We start from the raw sequence: 20,202 nt of genomic DNA on the forward strand, positions 1-20,202 counted from the left end.
GAGCCCCTTCCTCTCACACAGCAGTATGAGTATAGAGTAGAGTATAAACTTAATATTATAGCATAGCTTCTTTGTTATATTATATAGGTTATGTAAACAAATAGTTGGTCAAACCCTAACAAGGTGCAGACATCTTGAGGTTTCTGATGATTTTCTCAGGGCATTCTGCACTGTCTTTTATCAGGCAAATATACTTGTATGGGAGTCCAGATGGCAGCACTAACTTTTGCCTTGTATTTGTATCCATTCCTTCCAGGTATGTTGTGAAATGTGACGATTTTGTATTTTATGTTTAATGTGCCTAGTTAGCTGTCGTTCATTTTGTTGGCTGTCTGGTCATGTCAAAAATGGCGTTGTTCCTTCATTAGTATGCCTCAGGTATAATGGTACAGTAGTACACTCTAAGAAATATTTAGCACTTATTAGCAAATTATTAGTGTATTGGTGTACAACATTTTTAAAACGAAATATTTTTTTGTTGATGCTTTTACTAATGAGTTTGCTCAGAGCGTGATGAGGAGAGGCAAATATACTTGTATGGGAGTCCAGACGGCAGCATTAACTTTTGCCTTGTATTTGTATCCATTCCATGAAGTCATTAAAAGAGAGACAACCAGCAGAATTGTGTCCAGAGCCTTGTCTTCCACCTACACCTTACCAGAACACAACGCAGAACGGTACCGGTACAGAACCGGTTACATTGTTGCCGTGACTCAGATCAACGTGGATCATTATGAATCGCCGTTGATCAACACCAGCTTGGTCGCCGGGAGTTGCTATGCTATAATAAATAGGTTGGAATGAAATCTCTTAAACACACAAATAAATAACTCATGTTTTGTTTGGCATATCTCTTAGATTAACTGATAAATTTGAAATTGTTGATACATATATTCAATTTTATTTGTGTATTTTGATAGTGAATATGACTTACAGTTGAAGTCGGAAGTTTACGTACACTTAGGTTGGAGTCATTAAAACTTTTCAACAGTTCCACAAATTTCTTGTTAACCTCTCTCCGCTAGGTGGGACGCCAGCATCCGGTGAAATTGCAAATTCAAAAATACAATATTCGGAATATTAAACATTCGTAACATACAAGTGTCCTACATCATTTAAAAGCTTAACTTCTTGTTAATCCAGCCGCTTTGTCAGATTTCAAAAAGGCTTTACAGCGAAAGCATACCATGCGATTATCTGAGGACAGCGCCCCGCACAAAAGAGCATTGCATTCATTTTTCAACCAAGCAGAGTCATCCCTAAAGTCAGAAATGGCGATTAAATAAATCACTTACCTTTGAAGATCTTCTGGTTGCAATCATAAGAGTCCCAGTTACATCACAAATGGTCATTTTATTCGTCGAAGTCCTTCTTTTTACCCCAAAAAAGTCAGTTTAGCTGGCGCGCTTGACTCAGTAATCCACCGGTTTCCCTCGTTCAAAATGAATCCCAAACGTTACCAATAAATTTCTCCAAACAATGTTTATAATCAATCCTCAGGTACCCTATTATGTAAATTAATGATAACATTTAAGATGGAGAATAGTATGTCCATTACCAGAGATAAACAAGAAGTAAGCGCTCTCATCCTGGTGCGTCATAACACTACAAGCCGAAATGGGAGCCTCCTGGAAAAACTACAAATTCTAGCTAATTTTTCTAAAAACAAGCCTGAAACTTTTTCTAATGATTGTTGACATCTAGTGGAAGCCCTAGGAACTGCAATCTGGGAGGAATTCCTGTTATTTTCCCACTGACAGGCATTCTAATCAGGGGTGAGCTGGAGAAAAAAAAATTCTGGATGGATTGTCCTCTGGTTTTTCGTCCTCATCCTCGCCATATCAGTTCTGTTATACTCACAGACATTATTTTAACAGTTTTGGAAACTTTAGAGTGTTTTCTATCCAATACTACCAATTATATGTGTATCCTAGCTTCTGGGCCTGAGTAACAGGCAGTTTACTTTGGGCACCTTATTCATCAAAACTTCAGAATTCTGCAATTCTGAAATTAACAAACTATAGTTTTGGCAAGTCGGTTAGGACTTTGTGCTTGACAAGTCATTTATCCAACAATTGTTTACAGACAGATTATTTCACTTATAATACACTATCACAATTCCAGTGGGTCAGAAGTTTATGTACACTAAGTTGACTGTGCCTTTAAACATTTTGGGAAGTTCCAGAAAATGATGTCAATTAGCCTATCAGAAGCTTCTAAAGCCATGACATCATTTAAGTCAATTGGAGGTGTACCTGTGGATGTATTTCAAGGCCTACCTTCAAACTCAGTGCCTCTTTCCTTGACATCATGGGAAAATCAAAAGAAATCAGCCAAGACCTCAGAAAAAGATTTGTAGACCTCCACAAGTCTGGTTCATCATTGGGAGCCATTTCCGAACGCCTGAAGGTACCACATTCTTCTGTACAAACAATAGTATTCAAGTATAAACACCATGGGACTACACAGCCGTCATACCGCTCAGGAAGGAGACTCATTCTGTCTCCTAGAGATGAACGTACTTTGGTGCGAAAAGTGCAAATCAATCACAGAACAACAGCAAAAGACCTTGTGAAGATGCTTGAGGAAACAGGTACAGAAGTATCTATATCCACAATAAAATGAGTCCTATATCGACATAACCTGAAAGGTCGCTCAGCAAAGAAGAAGCCACTGCTCCAAAACCGCCATTTAAAAAGCCAGACTACGGTTTGCAACTGCACATTGGGACAAAGATCGTACTTTTTGGAGAAATGTCCTCTGGTCTAATGAAACAAAAATAGAACTGTTTGGCCATAATGACCATTATGTTTGGAGGAAAAAGTGGGATGCTTGCAAGCCGAAGAACACCATGCCATCCGTGAAGCACGAGGGTGGCAGCATCATGTTGTGGGGGTGCTTTGCGGCAGGAGGGACTGGTGCACTTCACAAAATAGATGCCATCATGATGAGAAATTATGTGGATATCTTGAAGCAACATCTCAAGACATCAGTCAGGAAGTTAAAGCTTGGTCGCAAATGGGCTTCGAAATGGACAATGACCCCAAGCATACTTCCAAAGTTGTGGCAAAATGGCTTAAGGACAACAAAATCAAGGTATTGGGATTTGTAACTTCTTGACCAGTGTGGCAGGGGGTGTTTGTTTTGTGTGTTTTGGGGTTTTGATGCATGTTCTATATTTCTATGTTCATTCTATGTTCCCTATCCTTGTTTTGTATTTCTGTGTTTTGGCCTGGTATGGCTCTCAATCAGGGACAGCTGTACTTTGTTGTCGCTGATTGGGTGCCATACTTAGGTAGCCCTTTTTCCACCTGTCTTTTGTGGGAAGTTGATTTTGCACAGCTGTGAGTAGCCTGCAATACTGTTCGTTCGTTGTGTTTTGTTTATTGTTTTGCTGGTTCACGTTAATTAAAATATGATGAATCCAACCCACGCTGCGCCTTGGTCTACTCCTTCAGACGGACGTTACAGGAGTGGCCATCACAAAGCCCTGACTTCAAGCCTAAAGAAAATTTGTGGGCAGAACTGAAAAAGCATGTGAGCAAGGAGGCCTACAAACCTGACTCAGTTACACCAGCTCTGTCAGGAGGAATGGGCCAAAATTCACCCAACTTATTGTGGGAAGACTACCCAAAATGTTTGACCCAAGTTAAACAATTTAAAGGCAATTCCACCAAATACTAATTGAGTGTACGTAAACTTCTGGCCCACTGGAAATGTGATGAAAGAAATAAAACCTGAAATAAATCACTCTATCTACCATTATTTTCTCGAGCGTCGTAGTGATTGGACCAAAATGCAGCGGGGATGTGAATGCTCATTTTCTAATTTATTAAATAAATGAAGACTGAACAAAAAGAACAACGAAAACAGTCCTGTCAGGCACACAGCTAAACAAGAAACAACTACCCACAAAACCCATAGAAAAACACCCCTACTAAATAGGACCTTCAATTAGAGGCAACGAGGAACAGCTGCCTCCAATTGAAGGTCAAAACAATAAACTTAACATAGAAATATAATAACTAGAAAATATAACATAGAAATACAAAACATAGAACACTACCCAAAAACCCTGACAACACAAAACAAACACACCCCTGCCACGTCCTGACCAAACTACAGTAAGAAATAACCCCTTATACTGGTCAGGACGTGACAATTGAGCTCAAATTAGGAAGGAAGGTGAGCGGAAGGATGATGGAGGCGCACATGCTCAGAGCTCCAGTGCAGGCCAGACATTCACTGACACACCCTTCCTTAATTTATCTGGTATGAAGTTGGTCATGCAGTCTGATGTGAGAGAGCCTCCATGTTTCAGAGGGGAGGGGTCTGACAAGTGCTCAGTACATGATGGGAGGAGCTCATGGACGCTTACCTGAGAATGAGGGGCGTGCCGGTCATAGAACAGTCACAGGAGATCATGTCCAAGCTTCTGTGGAGAGCTAGAGACATCGTAAAGATAACACTCCGCAGCAATACATCTCTGAAACCTCACAAGAACCCCCAAAGTGATAATAGATATACTGAAATATCTTTTCAGTGAGTTGACATATTCATCCATGGCTCTTGCCAAACATTTTTTATAACACTTAGCAAGTACTAGGAGAAAATGCCATGGAGTACTGGATCCGTTGGAACAAGTCAGTAGATGTGGCCGTCGAGTGTTTGAGGAGGCAGGTCGGAGCATCGAGTACTCCAGCTGAGAGGTAACGATGATGTTTGTGAAACACTGCCCAGATCCTTCCCTTTCTGCGGTTTTAAATTTCAAAACAGCTGATAGGTGGACGGCAGCTGAGATACAAGAATGATTTTTCTCACGGGCATTCTTCACTGTTTTTTGTCTTTTATTAGGCAAATATACTTGTATGGGAGTCCAGGCGGCAGCATTAACTTTTGCCGTGTATTTGTATCCATTCCATGCAGGTATGTTGTGAAACGTGACGATTTTGTACTTCATGTTTAATGTACCTAGTTAGCTGTCATTTGTTTTGTTACCTGTCCGGTCATGTAAAAAATGGCGTTACTTCATTAGTATGCCTCAGGTATAATGGTTCAATAGTACACTCTCTAAGAAATATTTTGCACTTAGCAAATTATTGTTGTATTGGTGTACAACATTTATAAAATGAAATGAGTCTTTTAAAAATATGAACATGTAAAATGCATTTTTTTTTAATGCTTTTACTACTGAGTTTGCTTAGAGCGTGATGAGGAGGCAAATATACTTGTATGGCAGTCCAGATGGCAGCATTAACTTTGCCTTGTATTTGTATCCATTCCATGAAGTCATTAAAAGAGAGACAACCGGCAGAATTGTGTCCAGAGCCTTGTCTTCCACCTACACCTTACCAGAACACAATGCAGGAAGGTACCGGTACAGAACCGATTACACCTAGTCCTTACATTTATAGGGTCCTAGACTACAGATTAACAATATATATACATTATGAGGTTTAATATTGTTCCACAGTGCTTTTCTGGGCTCTCTGCCACTTATGAAGAAACTGTCTGAGAAATGTGTGACAGTGAAGACAGAACTCTGCAGGGGAGTGTAAGAGATAGAAGACTAGTCAGACGTTCCACTATAAATCAACTTGGACATTTACTGCTAAGCTTTTAGATAACACTAAAAGCCTTGTTTATATAGCTGTGTAGGCATGGTTTTGGTCTCATGAGTAAAAGATAATGACGTAGGCAGTGACATCACTAGGGCTGTATGCCGTGGAATATTGCCTCAGAAATATAACACTCTTACGAGAACTTGTGAATTCAATATAGACTTTAATACAGAGTATCAAAGCCTAGCCCTTCCATGGAAGGACCCTATTATACACGTAACAGAGCCGAGCCCTTCCATGAAAAAGACTAAATTCTCATATTACAGAGTCCTACCTTTATAGGATTCTGTCTTTGCATAACATATTGAGTCCCCTCCCTCTATATGAAAATAGCTTTCCTTGACCTTTCTCCATTATTATCTTTCCATCTCAGTTCTTGCTTCTTAACGCCCACATCTGACAGCTGTATAGGTTATAATGGTAGCAGGGCCTGGTCATATATGTTCCATTCCTTATATGGCTATTCTGTCTCAGCTCTTCAAAGTGGACAGCCTAAATGCTGCTGATAATGGAAATGTAATCATAGTCATGAGTTTTTCTCACACATGGAATTTGGGTTTGATAAAATAACTTGGGACCATTTCATTGATGCAGAACTTACTCGGAAACATGCGTTATGTTCCTGTTGTCAACTTCTGTCTGCAATTGCATTAATAAAGGTTTTTGAATGATTTAATTAAAGATATTGTCATAATGCTAATTTCACCAATGAGGCAATGATTGACAAGGAACAAGGAAACGAACCCCAACAGCTTATCAAACTCAATTCCTGTACCCCTTCTCTCTCATACTGTATCAGTCTCTCTTTCCCTATCATACTGCATCAGTACATGCTCCACTGTCTCTGTTTCCTGGCAATAATCACATCTTCCTGTTGAATGATTTCCTATCACATTTCATAACTTATTCAGCTGGCTGTGCCCCACTCTTAGCCTTGTAAGGATAGCCTCCTTCCTCTCTTCTGTCCATTCCTACCATCCTCCCCTACTTTACTCTGTACCTGGAATAGGGGTGGCAGGTAGTCTAGTGGTTTATAGTGTTGGGCCTGTAACCCGAACCGACTAGGTGAAAAATCTGTCAATGTACCCTAGAGCAACTTAATCCTAATTGCTCCTGTAAATCGCTCTAGATAAGTGTCTGCTAAATGACTAAAATGTCAACAATGAATAGATGCCTGCCTTATTGTCACTGTTCCACTGCTCCTGTCATCTCTGCCCATATCATTCCCTTAGCCTCTGCTTTGCTCATTGGCACCTCCACCTCCTGTCTCCTAAGGGCCTGTTTAGCTAGCACATCTACTTCCTCATTCCCTTCCACCCCCACATGGGCCGGGACCCAAGCAAAGCTTATTAGGACACACATCTGTCTCACCTGGGCATGAATTTGAATTCCTTCATATAGCAGGCCTTTTCTGCTTAATGAGCTAAATGATTACAGGCTCATCAACACAACAAATGAGTCAGAACATATAACTACTATGCGTGACTTCCTCCAACCACTGCAAGGTCAACAGTACGACCATCAGCACAGCCAGGTGGTCTGTAATTTGTCTTCTGACAGCCACCTCACTTTCCTGTTCAACAAAGGCTGATCCAGTCTGACCTGTCCTTGGGTCTTTTGATCCATCTGTATATATGGGCAAAAAAACACGGATTTACAGTTTCCATTAGCCTTTTAAAGAACTTGCATGGATCAACCCCCTCCCTGTCTTTCCGTACTCTCTTCAACACTTGAAAATCAACTACTGGAGGTGGGAGTAGCCATGGTGGACTCACAGGGATAGGTACCGTGGGGCTAAAGTCCCTGCAATACAAACCCATCTGCCTCTCCTGGTTGTCACCCACCCATCCAAAGCTTTTATTCTGTCCACGTTCATGCTCCCAACTTTTCTGTAGCACCCCTTTTGTGGGGTGAGACACATCATGTTCCTGTAAATTAACCCAATAAATAATTCCCAGCGATTGCCTGCTAATATGCAATGGCAATGAAAATACATTTCTTAAATGTCAGGCAGTCGTTACCACAGCCAGAAAGTCAAAATGTATGTCGTGGAAGTTCATGGAAACAAAATTTAGCTTTTTTATTTAAAGGTTAGGGTGAGTCATAAGGTTAACCGTGTGGTTACGGTTAGGTTTAAGATTACATTTTAAGTAAATACATTTTTGAAATATGCGTGGTTCATGATTCGACTGCAGGAAAACACCGAGGCAGAGTGGAACTGAGAGAGGAGGAGGAGAAGATAAGGAAGATGGAGATTTGTTTTCATTAAATAAGAACCATGGTGTGTAGATTAGACTACAGTCTGCTTCTGTAACAGTAGCAGAGGTGCATAAAGATGGCGGCCCGCATGTACTTACCACAAATTGCCTCATTTTGCTGAGTTCACTGTATTCTACATTCCTCTCCTTTACTGTTGGTATGGTCATTAGCACAGTAAACATGATCCCAATTTTAGTTTCAAGATGCTGTAATTTAAAAAAACGAAAAAGATAAAGTAACGGTGCATAGATGCGACAAGGAATACAACGTGGCTGCTATGAAAGTGAATTGTGTCTACGCCTGATCAGGGATGTGTTCGTTCCCCCAATTCTGTTAAAATGTTTCTTGAACAGAACCAAATGGAACAAAATGGGGATGAACATACCTGAAGTTGAGCTAACATCAAGGCGGTGACCCGATCCTGTAGGTTCATGCTCTACAACATTCACAGAGTACGACCCTGCCTCACACAGGAAGCGGCGCAGGTCCTAATCCAGGCACTTGTCATCTCCCGTCTGGATTACTGCAACTCGCTGTTGGTGGGGCTCCCTGCCTGTGCCATTAAACCCCTACAATTCATCCAGAACGCTGCAACCCGTCTGGTGTTCAACCTTCCCAAGATCTCTCACGTCACCCCGCTCCTCCGCACACTCCACTGGCTTCCAGTTGAAGCTCGCTTCTGCTACAAGACCATGGTGCTTGCCTACGGAGCTGTGAGGGAAACGGCACCACCGTACCTTCAGGCTCTGATCAGTCCCTACACCCAAAGAAGGGCACTGCGTTCATCCACCTCTGGCCTGCTCGCCTCCCTACCTCTGCGGAAGGGTTTGCGACATTCAGAAAATGACTGATGAGGTAATAATACATTAATAAGTGACTGTAAATCAATAATATATGAAAATGTGAAGAAAGTTACATTCGAGAAATAGTGACTCTATAAACAACCTTTTCCCATGGTGCCCCGACTTCCTAGTTAATTACTGTTTACGTGATTAGTTTAAATCAGGTAATAATTACACATAGAGAATTTATTTGATATAACAGTCTTCACATTAACCTGTTATGGATAGGGGGCAGTATTTTCACGGCCGGATAAAAAACGGGCAGGAGTAGTTTCTGGGCAGGAGTAGTAACCAGATTAAATCGGGTACATTTTTTATCCGGCCATGAAAATACTGCCCCCTATCCCAAAGAAGTTAAGTCATAGATGGTTTTCTCTGCTCTGGTACGGCAAGTGGTACCGAAGTGCCAAGTCTAGGACCAAAAGGCTCCTTAACAGCTTCTACCCCCAAGCCATAAGACTCCTGAATAATTAATAAAATGGCCACTGGACTATTTACATTGACAACCCCCCACCTCCATTTGATTTGTACACTGCTGGTATTAGCTGTTTATTATCTATGCATAGTCACTTCACCCCTACCTACATGTACAAATTACCTCGACTAACTTGTACCCCCGCACATTGACTCGGTACCGGTACCCCTTGCATATAGCCTCGTTATTGTTATTTTATTGTGTTACTTTTTAATATTTTTACTATAATTTATTTGGTAAATATTTTTTTAACTCTTTCTTGAACTGCACTTTTGGTTAAGGGCTTGTAAGTAAGCATTTCACGGTAAGGTCTACACTTGTTGTATTCGGCACGTGACAAAACGTTTTATTTGATTTATACCACCCCTAATTTGTCACAACACAACTGATTGGCAACACATTGAGGAAAGAAATTCCACAAATTCACTTTTAACAAGGCACAACTGTTAATTGAAATGCATTCCAGGTGACTACCTCATGAAGCTGGTTGAAAGACCCAATGCCAAGATTGTGCAAAGCTGTCATCAAGGCAAAGGGTGGCTACTTTGAAGAATCTAAAACATAACATATATTTTGGTTTGTTTAACACTTTTTTGGTTACTACATGATTTCATAGTTTTGATGTTTTCACCATTATTCTACAATGTATGAATAGGTGTGTCCAAACTTTTGACTGGTACTGAATGTCAGTTAACATTTGGGATGCAGCTATCCTCTCTAACAGTTAGAAGCCAAACAAATGATGCCAGAAACAGCAAATGTCCTTATGTCAGTCTTGTGGCTTGCCAATGCAATGACGTCACACAATTCATCAACGCCATGGTGATGCACCAGGACAATTTCTTTTGACGGTTGAAGTGTTGTCGTCGACTGGGCATGGCAACACTACACTTTGAGAAAAAAAGGCGCTATCTAGAACCTTAAAGGGTTCTTCGGCTTTCTCCATAAGATAACCCTTTGAAGAACCCTTTTCACTTCCATATAGAACCTTTTTGGTTCCAGGTAGAAGCCTTTTGGGTTCCATGTAGAACCCTTTCTACAAAGGCATTCTACATGGTAACCAAAGGGTTCTACCTGGAACCCAAAAGGGTTCTCCTATGGGGAGAGCTGAATAACCCTTTAAGGTTCTAGATAGCACCTTTTTTTTCTAAAAGTGTAGTGTTGCCACACCCACTCAAAAACAACACTTCAACTGTCAAAATATTTTTTTTCTAAGAGTGTACCGTGCATGTGTCACAGGTGTAACCAAGGTCTTGTAATGAGGGACATCATCCTCACCTCCTCCATGGCGGCTACACTGTCACTCCTGGCGACGGCTCAAGGTTCTGAGCACGGTCGCTAGGCGACGGTCCAGGAGAGGGGCCACGGAGAATAGAGGATCATGAAAAAGAGAGTCCCTCATGACATGACAGACTGTACTGGGGCAGGGAGAGGAGACGCAGACAGAAGCAGTGGGGTGGAGCGACGGATCCTAGATAAGGAGAAAGAGAGCGAGAGAGAAATGGAATGTCTCCTCTAGCTGAGTATATATGTTCATGATAACACAACTTATTGCACCTTAATGTTTAATCATGTACCATGTTTTACCTGCAGCACTGCTCCAGAGGTGTCAGGATAGAGGGTTCATCTGTAGAGTGACGTCCAAACCTGTAGTCAGTACACACAGTCTCAATGTTACGATCAACTAACGTTAGTTAAACCTGTAGTCAGCACACACAGTCTCAATGTTACGATCAACTAACGTTAGTTAAACCTGTAGTCAGCACACACAGTCTCAATGTTACGATCAACTAACGTTAGTTAAACCTGTAGTCAGCACACACAGTCTCAATGTTACGATCAACTAACGTTAGTTAAACCTGTAGTCAGCACACAGATAGTGTCAATGTTACAATCAACTAACGTTAGTTAAAACGTGGGTCAGCACACAGACAATGTCAATAATACAATCAAATAATGTTAGTTAAACCTGTAGTCAGCACACACAATCTCAATGTTACGATCAACTAACGTTAGTTAAACCTGTAGTCAGCACACAGACAGTGTCAATGTTACAATCAACTAACGTTAGTTAAACCTGTAATCAGCACACAGACAATGTCAATGTTACAATCAACTGATGTTAGTTAAACCTGTAGTCAGCACACAGACAATGTCAGTGTTACAATCAACTAACGTTAGTTAAACCTGTAATCAGCACACAGACAATGTCAGTGTTACAATCAACTGATGTTAGTAAAACCTGTAGTCAGCACACAGACAGTGTCAATGTTACAATCAACTAACGTTCATTAGCTAGCATTCGAGGGCTGACTGTTCTCAAATATTTGTGCAGTGTAAACATGACATTTTGGTAATTGGTGTAGTCTGACTACTGCAGCAGGCTACTGCTTGTCCATATGGTAACTAACAAGAAATCCAGACGAGAGAAACGTGAACGCATCCAGGCAGCAGAGAAGAGCTTGTCATTAGCTAGCTAATGTTAGCTATATTGTAGCTATAAAGCATTATGTTTACTGTTATTTTGAAATAACATCTTTATTTTATACAAGTTATATACATAGACAGAAGGGAGTTAGTTATAAATACAGTATATTTGGCTGTAGTTTAGTTTAGAAGAAAGACTTAAGTAAAAATACTTTAAAGTGCTACTTAAGTAGTTTTTTGGGGGAATCTGTACTTTGACTACTTTTACTTCACTACATTCCTAAAGAAAGTTAAATACTTTTTACTCCATACATTTTCCCTGACACACAAAAGTAAAATTTGAATGCTTAGCAGGACAGAAAATGGTTAAATTCACACACTTATCAAGAGAACATCCCTGGTCATCCCTACTTACTCTGATCTGGCAGACTCACTAAACACAATTGTTTTGGATGTAAATTAAGTCTGAGTGTTGGAGTGTGCCTCTGCCTATCTGTAAATTTTAAAAAACAAGAAAATGTTTTGCTTATTATAAGGACATTTTAATTATTCATACTTTTAATAGTTAAGTATATTTGAGCAATTACATTTATTTTGATACATAAGTATTTTTAAAACCAAATACTTTTACTCAAGTAGAATTTTCACTTTTACTTGTCATTTTCTATTATGGTATCTTTACTTTTACTCAAGTATGACACTTGGGTACTTTTTCCACCGCTGGACTTAAGTTTATTTTTGACCGGAGAATTAATTGTGAATTAGGTTTGATGCAACCATTGCAAAGGCTTGCATAAACAGCTCTTTGTCCTGTCTGTGCTGGTAATGTACAGCAGCTGCATTATAGCAGCAGCCAAAGACCAGAAGTAGTAATTCTCAGACACCTCTCACGAGAGGCCTATTCAAGATACTCCCTCTTTGCGCATGTGTTCTAAGTTACTGCCAAGCAAAGGTAGAAGATAGTAGACAACAAGATTCTTAACGAAAGGGGGTGTTGAACGTTTTCTTGACTTTACTCGAATTTTATAGATCACGTAAAATGTTATCCAGGAACTTTCTGAAGTAATATTAGGCTACATGAGACGTTTATTTGTCCTAACTTAATTCCGTTTTGATATTGAGGTAGATGTTTGATTGCTCTGATCTAGGGGCGCATCAGTTGCAGCCTTGAGAATCGAATTTTCTCTCCGCAACTCCTTAGTCATTATCTCTACACTACAACAAAGTAGTCAAACTGTACTGGAGCCTACAACATTTCATTCCATACAAAGAAACAATAGCTTCCACAATGGATCTGGTAAGTCTATATGCCTGCTGTTTTGTACAAAATGTCTAGGACTAGTTTTAATCGTCTTTGATCCTCCACATTCCTGTTGGGTTGGGTTTTAACATATCGACAAAAAAAACATAACGGTAAAACTTGTTGGGATTTTTTTTTCTTCTTCAAAGTAGTCTACTACTATATCATGTTTAGGAATCTGTGATAATGAACTAATTATCTCTCCTTCCTCCACAAAGTGTTCAAATTCCTTTCGAACACGTTATCCATTATTTGACCATATACTCAAGTGGCCGTTCTAACAAAGAAAATAAATGTTTTCAACAATGGAAGGCAATCAGTAAAGAGGCAAGATCAGGTGGGAACATTATAGCCAATGAGAGGGCAGACCTGCGTGTTTACACAGCCACAGGCGTCTATATCGCATTTTTATTTATTTAATGTTAGGCATAAAGCTAGAAGTGTTGTTAAGGTTAAAATCACATGTTAATCAGATCAATTATGGTAATGCGGTGGTTTATGGCTTTGTTTGCGTTAACTAGTGACGTCCAGGCACTATTTCCATATGAAGTGTCCTACTTTTAGAATCCTAACAATCTGATCTTTACGAAATGTATATTCGATCAAATAAGGCAGAAGCCAGATTTTGGGCCCAGTTATACGTCTCGCTTCACCTCTTCATTGCTGTTTGATAGGAAATGACTGGTATGAGATATATGGTGGAAACTAGCCCATTCCCACCAATCTAATGCTCTTAGATTTGTGGGTTGTAGTGAACGATTGAACATTTGAGGAAAAATGAGATGTTCGAGGAATGCACCCAAATCAGAGGTTTAGACTGAATTAATACAATATTTGGTTTAATGTTAATCTATGTTGAATACTTCCAACAGGACAAAGCTAGCCCGTCCCTCTCCATCCTCCTGGAGTCCCCAGGTCGACCGCCTCCCTGTACTTTACTGCTGGGTCTGGTCGTCTGCAGGAAAACACCGGGCCAGAGTGGAACTGAGAGAGGAAAAGGAGAAGAGGAACATGGAGATGTGATTTCATTAAGTAAGAACCATGGTGTGTGGATTAGACTACAGTCTGCTTCTGTGACAATTTAATTGATGAAAATATCTTGTCTTTCCACCCAATTTTAAGAAGTGTACCAAAAAAAGTTTGATTTCACGTAATTTTAACATTCTGTCATAAAGATCACGTGTTCAACTTAATAAAACACATGTTTTGCCATCTCAAGAGGTTAAATGAAATATAAATACTATAGTAAGAGCCAATGTGCCAAATAAAGTAACAGGGTTGACCGTAACAGGGGACTAGTGAAAACAACAAAAACATTACATTGGTAAAATAGTCCTTTAAATCAGTCATGAATCTGCTTGTGACAGGGGGAATGGAAGCTAGTATTGTGCAACAGGGAGTAGCAATTGAATGCAATCTTAACAAAAAAAGTTATTGTTAAAACATTTCTAGCATGTCTGTGTAAAAGGGTTGAGATGCTCAGTTTCCCACCACAAAACAGCAGTAAATTGATAAAGAGTAGAACCAGCTCACCTGCTTTTACTCTGATTTGACTATTAGATGTTCCTTATGCAACAAAAATATTTTCTTATTTTTTTTTTCAAAGAATAGTTTCACCATATTAAAACAAGAGTTCAGTTCATGTAACAGGGCTGACTTTAAAATGAGGGACAGATTACATGAAATAAATTACATGAAATAAATAATGTTCAGAAATGACTGTCAAAGTAACCAAATAACTAGGGCTTTACATGCACACTGTCGTGTCTTTGGCATCATAAAACTGAAGATTAATCTTTATCAAAAATTCTCTGTAATTATTATTACGTGATTAAACTAGTTAATCATGTAACTGTAATTAACTAGGAAGTCGGGGCACCAAGGAAAATATTCAGATTAAAGTTATAATTTTCCTAATATAACTTTCAGATATTTTAATATCTGATCACTTAGTCTTCTGATTAAGGATTTATTCTTTACCTCATGTTAGTCTCATTCCAAACGTCGTAAATTGTTGGTTATCTGCACGAACCCAGTCTTCACTATGAGTCACCCATACATCAATTGTCTTAAAATAATTGTTTTACTAAGTGCTCACACAAATGCATCACACAAACAAACAAAGTAGATATGGTTACAAAGAAATGATAGTGGATGTGGGCTAAACCGGCATGGCGGCTTGTTAGACAAAAGGGGAGTGGGGGTCAGCTGAGAAGGCACTACAGAGTTGATAATTATAACAATTGAAATGCTAATCCTTTGCACATGAACGCTCAATAGTTGCAATCAATATATTTACGCTCAATGTGTCATCGGGATCTCTGTTGAAAAGTTTGTTTCTGTTGGAGAGTTTGTCCGCCCTCTCTTTCTATCTGCCGTGGTTAGGATGGATAGTTCAGAGTGACATTCATTCATGTCGTTATAGGATAGATGTTTCGGCGGTTGTCGGTCTTCGCGTTCAATGATACCGAATTCCTAGCTGCAGACTAGTAATTAATATCAAAGACTTGTTCTTATTCTGTCGGTAAGAGTTTAACAACGTGGGATGGTTAAAAGATTCAGCAATCTACTCAGACCCTTATTGCCCTCTGTGATAGAGGTACTGGTCTGGTCTAAAACCTTGGCCCTCTCGTGGAAATCGAGGTAGGCTGGTCTGGTGATAGAAAACCCAGGTGGGCGTTTTATTCGGAACATAGAAAAGGGCTGTCTCATGACGCCGGGTCCTGTCTGTGTCCCTGGGGGCGTGCCAATGACTTAGTGAAACTTTAAACAGAAATACAATTCTCTCACATTAACATCATTACATAGCATCACATCATTTCACAAGTTTCATCTTTACTCATTCATTTTGTACAACAATTAGATGTAAGCCTCATAACTGAGACTGTTGTATAAACAGGATTATGGTAATGTGGCGATATTGTCTCTCATGAGTTTCATAAAATTGTACCAAACGGACCAGTTCGTAGCTCGTTACTTCACCGATCTTTTATACATTCTTCAGAACACGAATATTGTTCGGACCTCAAGTTCTGGTCCCGTGTGGCTCAGTTGGTAGAGAATGGTGTTTGCAACGCCAGGGTTGTGGGTTCGATTCCCACGGGGGACCAGTACGGAGAAGAAAAAAAATAATGTATGAAATGTATGCATTCACTTCTGTAAGTCGCTCTGGATAAGAGCGTCTGCTAAATGACTAAAATGTAAATGTAGGTGGAAGAAATTCCTTTGTTCTATGAAAACTCACTCTCTCTATACTGTCTGGCCATGAGGCAGGATTCTCCTCCAGGAATTTACGACCTGAGGTTGTACCAGCCTGGGTGTAGGAGAGACAGAGAGAGGGGGAATAGTGCTCGCTGTACCCAAAGAGTGCAACGTCATGACAACGCCAATCATTTCCTATTAAACTGATTATGGCAGTAGACTGAGTATGGCATTAGTCATGTAAACATCTCACTCTGCTGATCTTAATTGGTGTAAGGATACGCCTTTAAAAATACCTGGTATTCTGAACAGTCTTTAGAATGATTAGGACATGTAAACACTTTAATCAGAGTTCTGGAGGTGTATTTAATCTGTGCATGTGCTAACACAAGCAGCGCAAGCTAACTTCTTTGTGCAGTGCGTTCAAGAAAAACAAGTATGCAGCTTAGAAATAGTTTTCACATACACACTTTATTTGTCCAAACTCAGAATCAAATATGCTTTAAAAAATGACATGGTCGCAGTTGTAGAAAGTTTATTTTGATTGACTACTTTTTGCATTTATCAAAGTCCCATCAGGTAGCCTGATTTCAGGTGTGTCCATGTAAACAGGTTTATTAGGGAAATTGTTCTTTCAAAGCATGTAAACATTTAAATCAAACTCTTATACTAATTGACTATTCACAATCATATTATTCTGCGCTTGTAACTTTACTCAAAATGCTAAAATGTCATTTAGAAAGTCTTTATTCATATTAAAAATCGGATTAACCTAATTCTCCAAGTGTTCTGTATTAAAGCGCACTCTATTTAATATAACAGAGATTTAAAATTGAATATTGGTGCACAATTATTACTGGAAAAATATCTAACGGACACAAAAGGCATTTATTTCATATAACGCCCCATCTGTTTATGGACCCATATTTGCAAAACCTAACTATTCAATGTCTTTGTTTCACAGGGGACAGCTGTAATCGTTGCTCTCTCAGTGGGAGGGGCTTATCATCTGGGGAGCCTCAACAACATCATGATGCTGACAAGAAAGAGAAGAGTTTCTCCAGATCAGAACACCTCAAGAAACACCAGCATAGAGGTATAGGGAAGAAACCTCACCACAGCTGCTTTGACTGTGGGAAGAGTTTTGCTAAAGAGAAGGATTTGATCATTCACAAACAGATTCACACCGGAGAGAAACCATACCACTGCTCGCAGTTTGGGAAGAGTTTCCCTGCATCTAAAACCTTAAAATCTCATCAGAGAATTAATCCAGGGGAGAGACCTTACACCTGCTTTGACTGTGGGAAATACTTAACTCAATCAGGAGACCTGACTACACACCAGTGCATACACACAGGAGAGAAGCCTTATAGCTGTGATCAGTGTGGAAAGAGTTTTGTTCGAGATTACAGTCTGACTATACACCAACGCATACACACAGGAGAGAAGCCTTATAGCTGTGATCAGTGTGGGAAGAGCTTCAATCAATCAGGAGCCCTGACTACACACCAACACATACACACAGGAGATAAGCCTTATAGTTGTGATCAGTGTGGGAAAAGATTCAATAATTCAGGAGCCCTGACTACACACAAACGCATACACACAGGGGAGAAGCCTTATAGCTGTGATCAGTGTGGGAAGAGCTTCAATCATTCAGGAAACCTGACTAAACACCAACGCATACACACAGGAGAGAAGCCTTATAGCTGTGATCAGTGTGGGAAGAATTTCTCTACGTCTGGATGCCTGACTACACACCACCGAGTACACAGAGGAGAGAAGCCTTATAGCTGTGATCAATGTGGGAAGAGATTCAATAATTCAGGAGCCCTGACTACACACAAACGCATACACACAGGGGAGAAGCCTTATAGCTGTGATCAGTGTGGGAAGAGCTTCAATCATTCAAGATCCCTGATTATACACCAACGCATACACACAGGAGAGAAGCCTTATAGCTGTGATCAGTGTGGGAAGAGCTTCAATTATTCAGGATCCCTGATTATGCACCAACGCATACACACAGGAGAGAAGCCTTATAGCTGTGATCAGTGTGGGAAGAGCTTCAATTATTCAGGATCCCTGATTATACACCAACGCATACACACAGGAGAGAAGCCTTATAGCTGTGATCAGTGTGGGAAGAGCTTCAATCAATCAGGAGCCCTGACTACACACCAACACATACACACAGGAGAGAAGCCTTATAGTTGTGATCAGTGTGGGAAGAGCTTCAATCAATCAGGAGCCCTGACTACACACCAACGCATACACACAGGAGAGAAGCCTTATAGTTGTGATCAATGTGGGAAGAGCTTCAGTCGATCAGGAGACCTGATTTCACACCAACACATACACACAGGAGAGAAGCCTTATAGCTGTTATCAGTGTGGAAAGAGTTTTGTTCGAGATTACAGTCTGACTATACACCAACGCATACACACAGGAGAGAAGCCTTATAGCTGTGATCAGTGTGGGAAGAGCTTCAATCTTTCAGTACAGCTGAGTAGACACCAGCGCATACACACAGGAGAGAAGCCTTATAGCTGTGATCAGTGTGGGAAGAGCTTCAATCATTCAGGAGCCCTGACTACACACCAACGCATACACACAGGAGAGAAGCCTTATAGCTGTGATCAGTGTGGAAAGAGCTTCTATCATTCAGGAGCCCTGACTACACACCAACGCATACACACAGGAGAGAAGCCTTATAGCTGTGATCAGTGTGGGAAGAGCTTCAATCGTTCAGGAAACCTGACTACACACCAACGCATACACACAGGAGCGAAGCCTTATAGCTGTGATCAGTGTGGGAAGAGCTTCAATCAATCAGGAAACCTGACTTCACACCAACGCATACACACAAGAAAGAAGCCTTATGGCTGTGATCAGTGTGGTAAGAGCTTCAATCAATCAGTAAAGCTGAGTAGACACCAACGCATACACACAGGAGAGAAATCTTACTCCTGTCTATGTGGAAAGAGCTTTGCTCATTCCGGGTCACTGATAAAACACCAGAAATCACATACATGTTTTCTTTCATCTCCCTCCTCTCCGCCACCGGTTCCAGATTCCTAAATAAAGTTTAAATAGAAAACAACCTGTTATCCATCTCCCATTTTCTAACAGTTTACTAAGTCTGATTACCATGGTAACCTGTGTAGCATAATATGCAGCTCTGGATCCATATGTATCAAGCGTCTTTGAGTAGGAGTGCTGTGTGTGGTGGGTTGGGGGTGTTCAGAGCTGTATCTTATTTCATGAACTCCTATTATCCATTAAATAATGTAGAATAACGTTTCAACAATAGTTGGTGCATATCCATGTGTGATGGAAATGTTGTCTGAAGGGAGAGTCTTGAATTGTACATCTTGTCTCATACAATCATTGGTTTCTGTAGGTGCTGGGTAGATATATGAGGGGGAGATGGTCATGACCCCCTCAGATTTTTTTGGCAGAAGGCCCAGAATATGTTCTGTAAATTAAGATAGGAGACAGTGCCAGTCACATGCAGGAACCAAACATTATTGATGAATAATGAATAATGTAAATCATTCAAATATAACTTGTCTGTGTAAGCAGTATATGAGAGAACTTAACGGGACTGCCCCGAAAAAGCTCCTGACCGACGTGTACTGTAGTGCATTAAGTTTGTTGGAACCGCTCTAGCTTGCTGACAATATATCATTATTCATGAAAGTTTGACTTTTGAGTCCCTGTTGTAATTTCCATGACACATGTATTCAATACAAATAAATAAAATCCATTGTCATGGAAATTACAACAGGGACTCAAAAGTCAAATCTGTCGTTCTGCCCCTGAACAAGGCAGTTAACCCACTGTTCCTAGGCCGTCATTGTAAATAAGAACTTGTTCTTAACTGACTTGTCTAGTTAAATAAAGGTTAAAAACAAATAAAAATAATAATTTGACCCTAATCTATGCATTTCACATGACTGGGAGTACAGATATGCATCTGTTGGTCACAGATACGTTAAAAAAAGGTAGTCAGTATCTGGTGTGACCACCATTTCACATAAGATACATGTATTCAATACAAAAATAAATAAAATC

At 40.1% G+C, this 20,202-nt stretch overlaps 1 protein-coding gene across 1 annotated transcript in view; it reads left to right on the forward strand.

The window, feature by feature from the left end:
- The window catches only part of LOC115147887 (zinc finger protein 107-like), a 36,583-nt gene extending 17,146 nt beyond the window's left edge, over nucleotides 1–19,437 (forward strand). The window contains 3 exon segments of the mRNA XM_029690148.1: nucleotides 12,826–12,921; nucleotides 13,797–13,968; nucleotides 17,090–19,437. Coding sequence (XP_029546008.1) covers nucleotides 12,826–12,921; nucleotides 13,797–13,968; nucleotides 17,090–19,206 — 2,385 coding nt within the window. The 3' untranslated portion in view covers nucleotides 19,207–19,437.
- The last annotated feature ends 765 nt before the right edge of the window (nucleotides 19,438–20,202 follow it).

This window comes from Salmo trutta, chromosome 14 (assembly GCF_901001165.1).
Source record: "Salmo trutta chromosome 14, fSalTru1.1, whole genome shotgun sequence".
Taxonomy (NCBI): Eukaryota; Metazoa; Chordata; class Actinopteri; order Salmoniformes; family Salmonidae; genus Salmo; species Salmo trutta.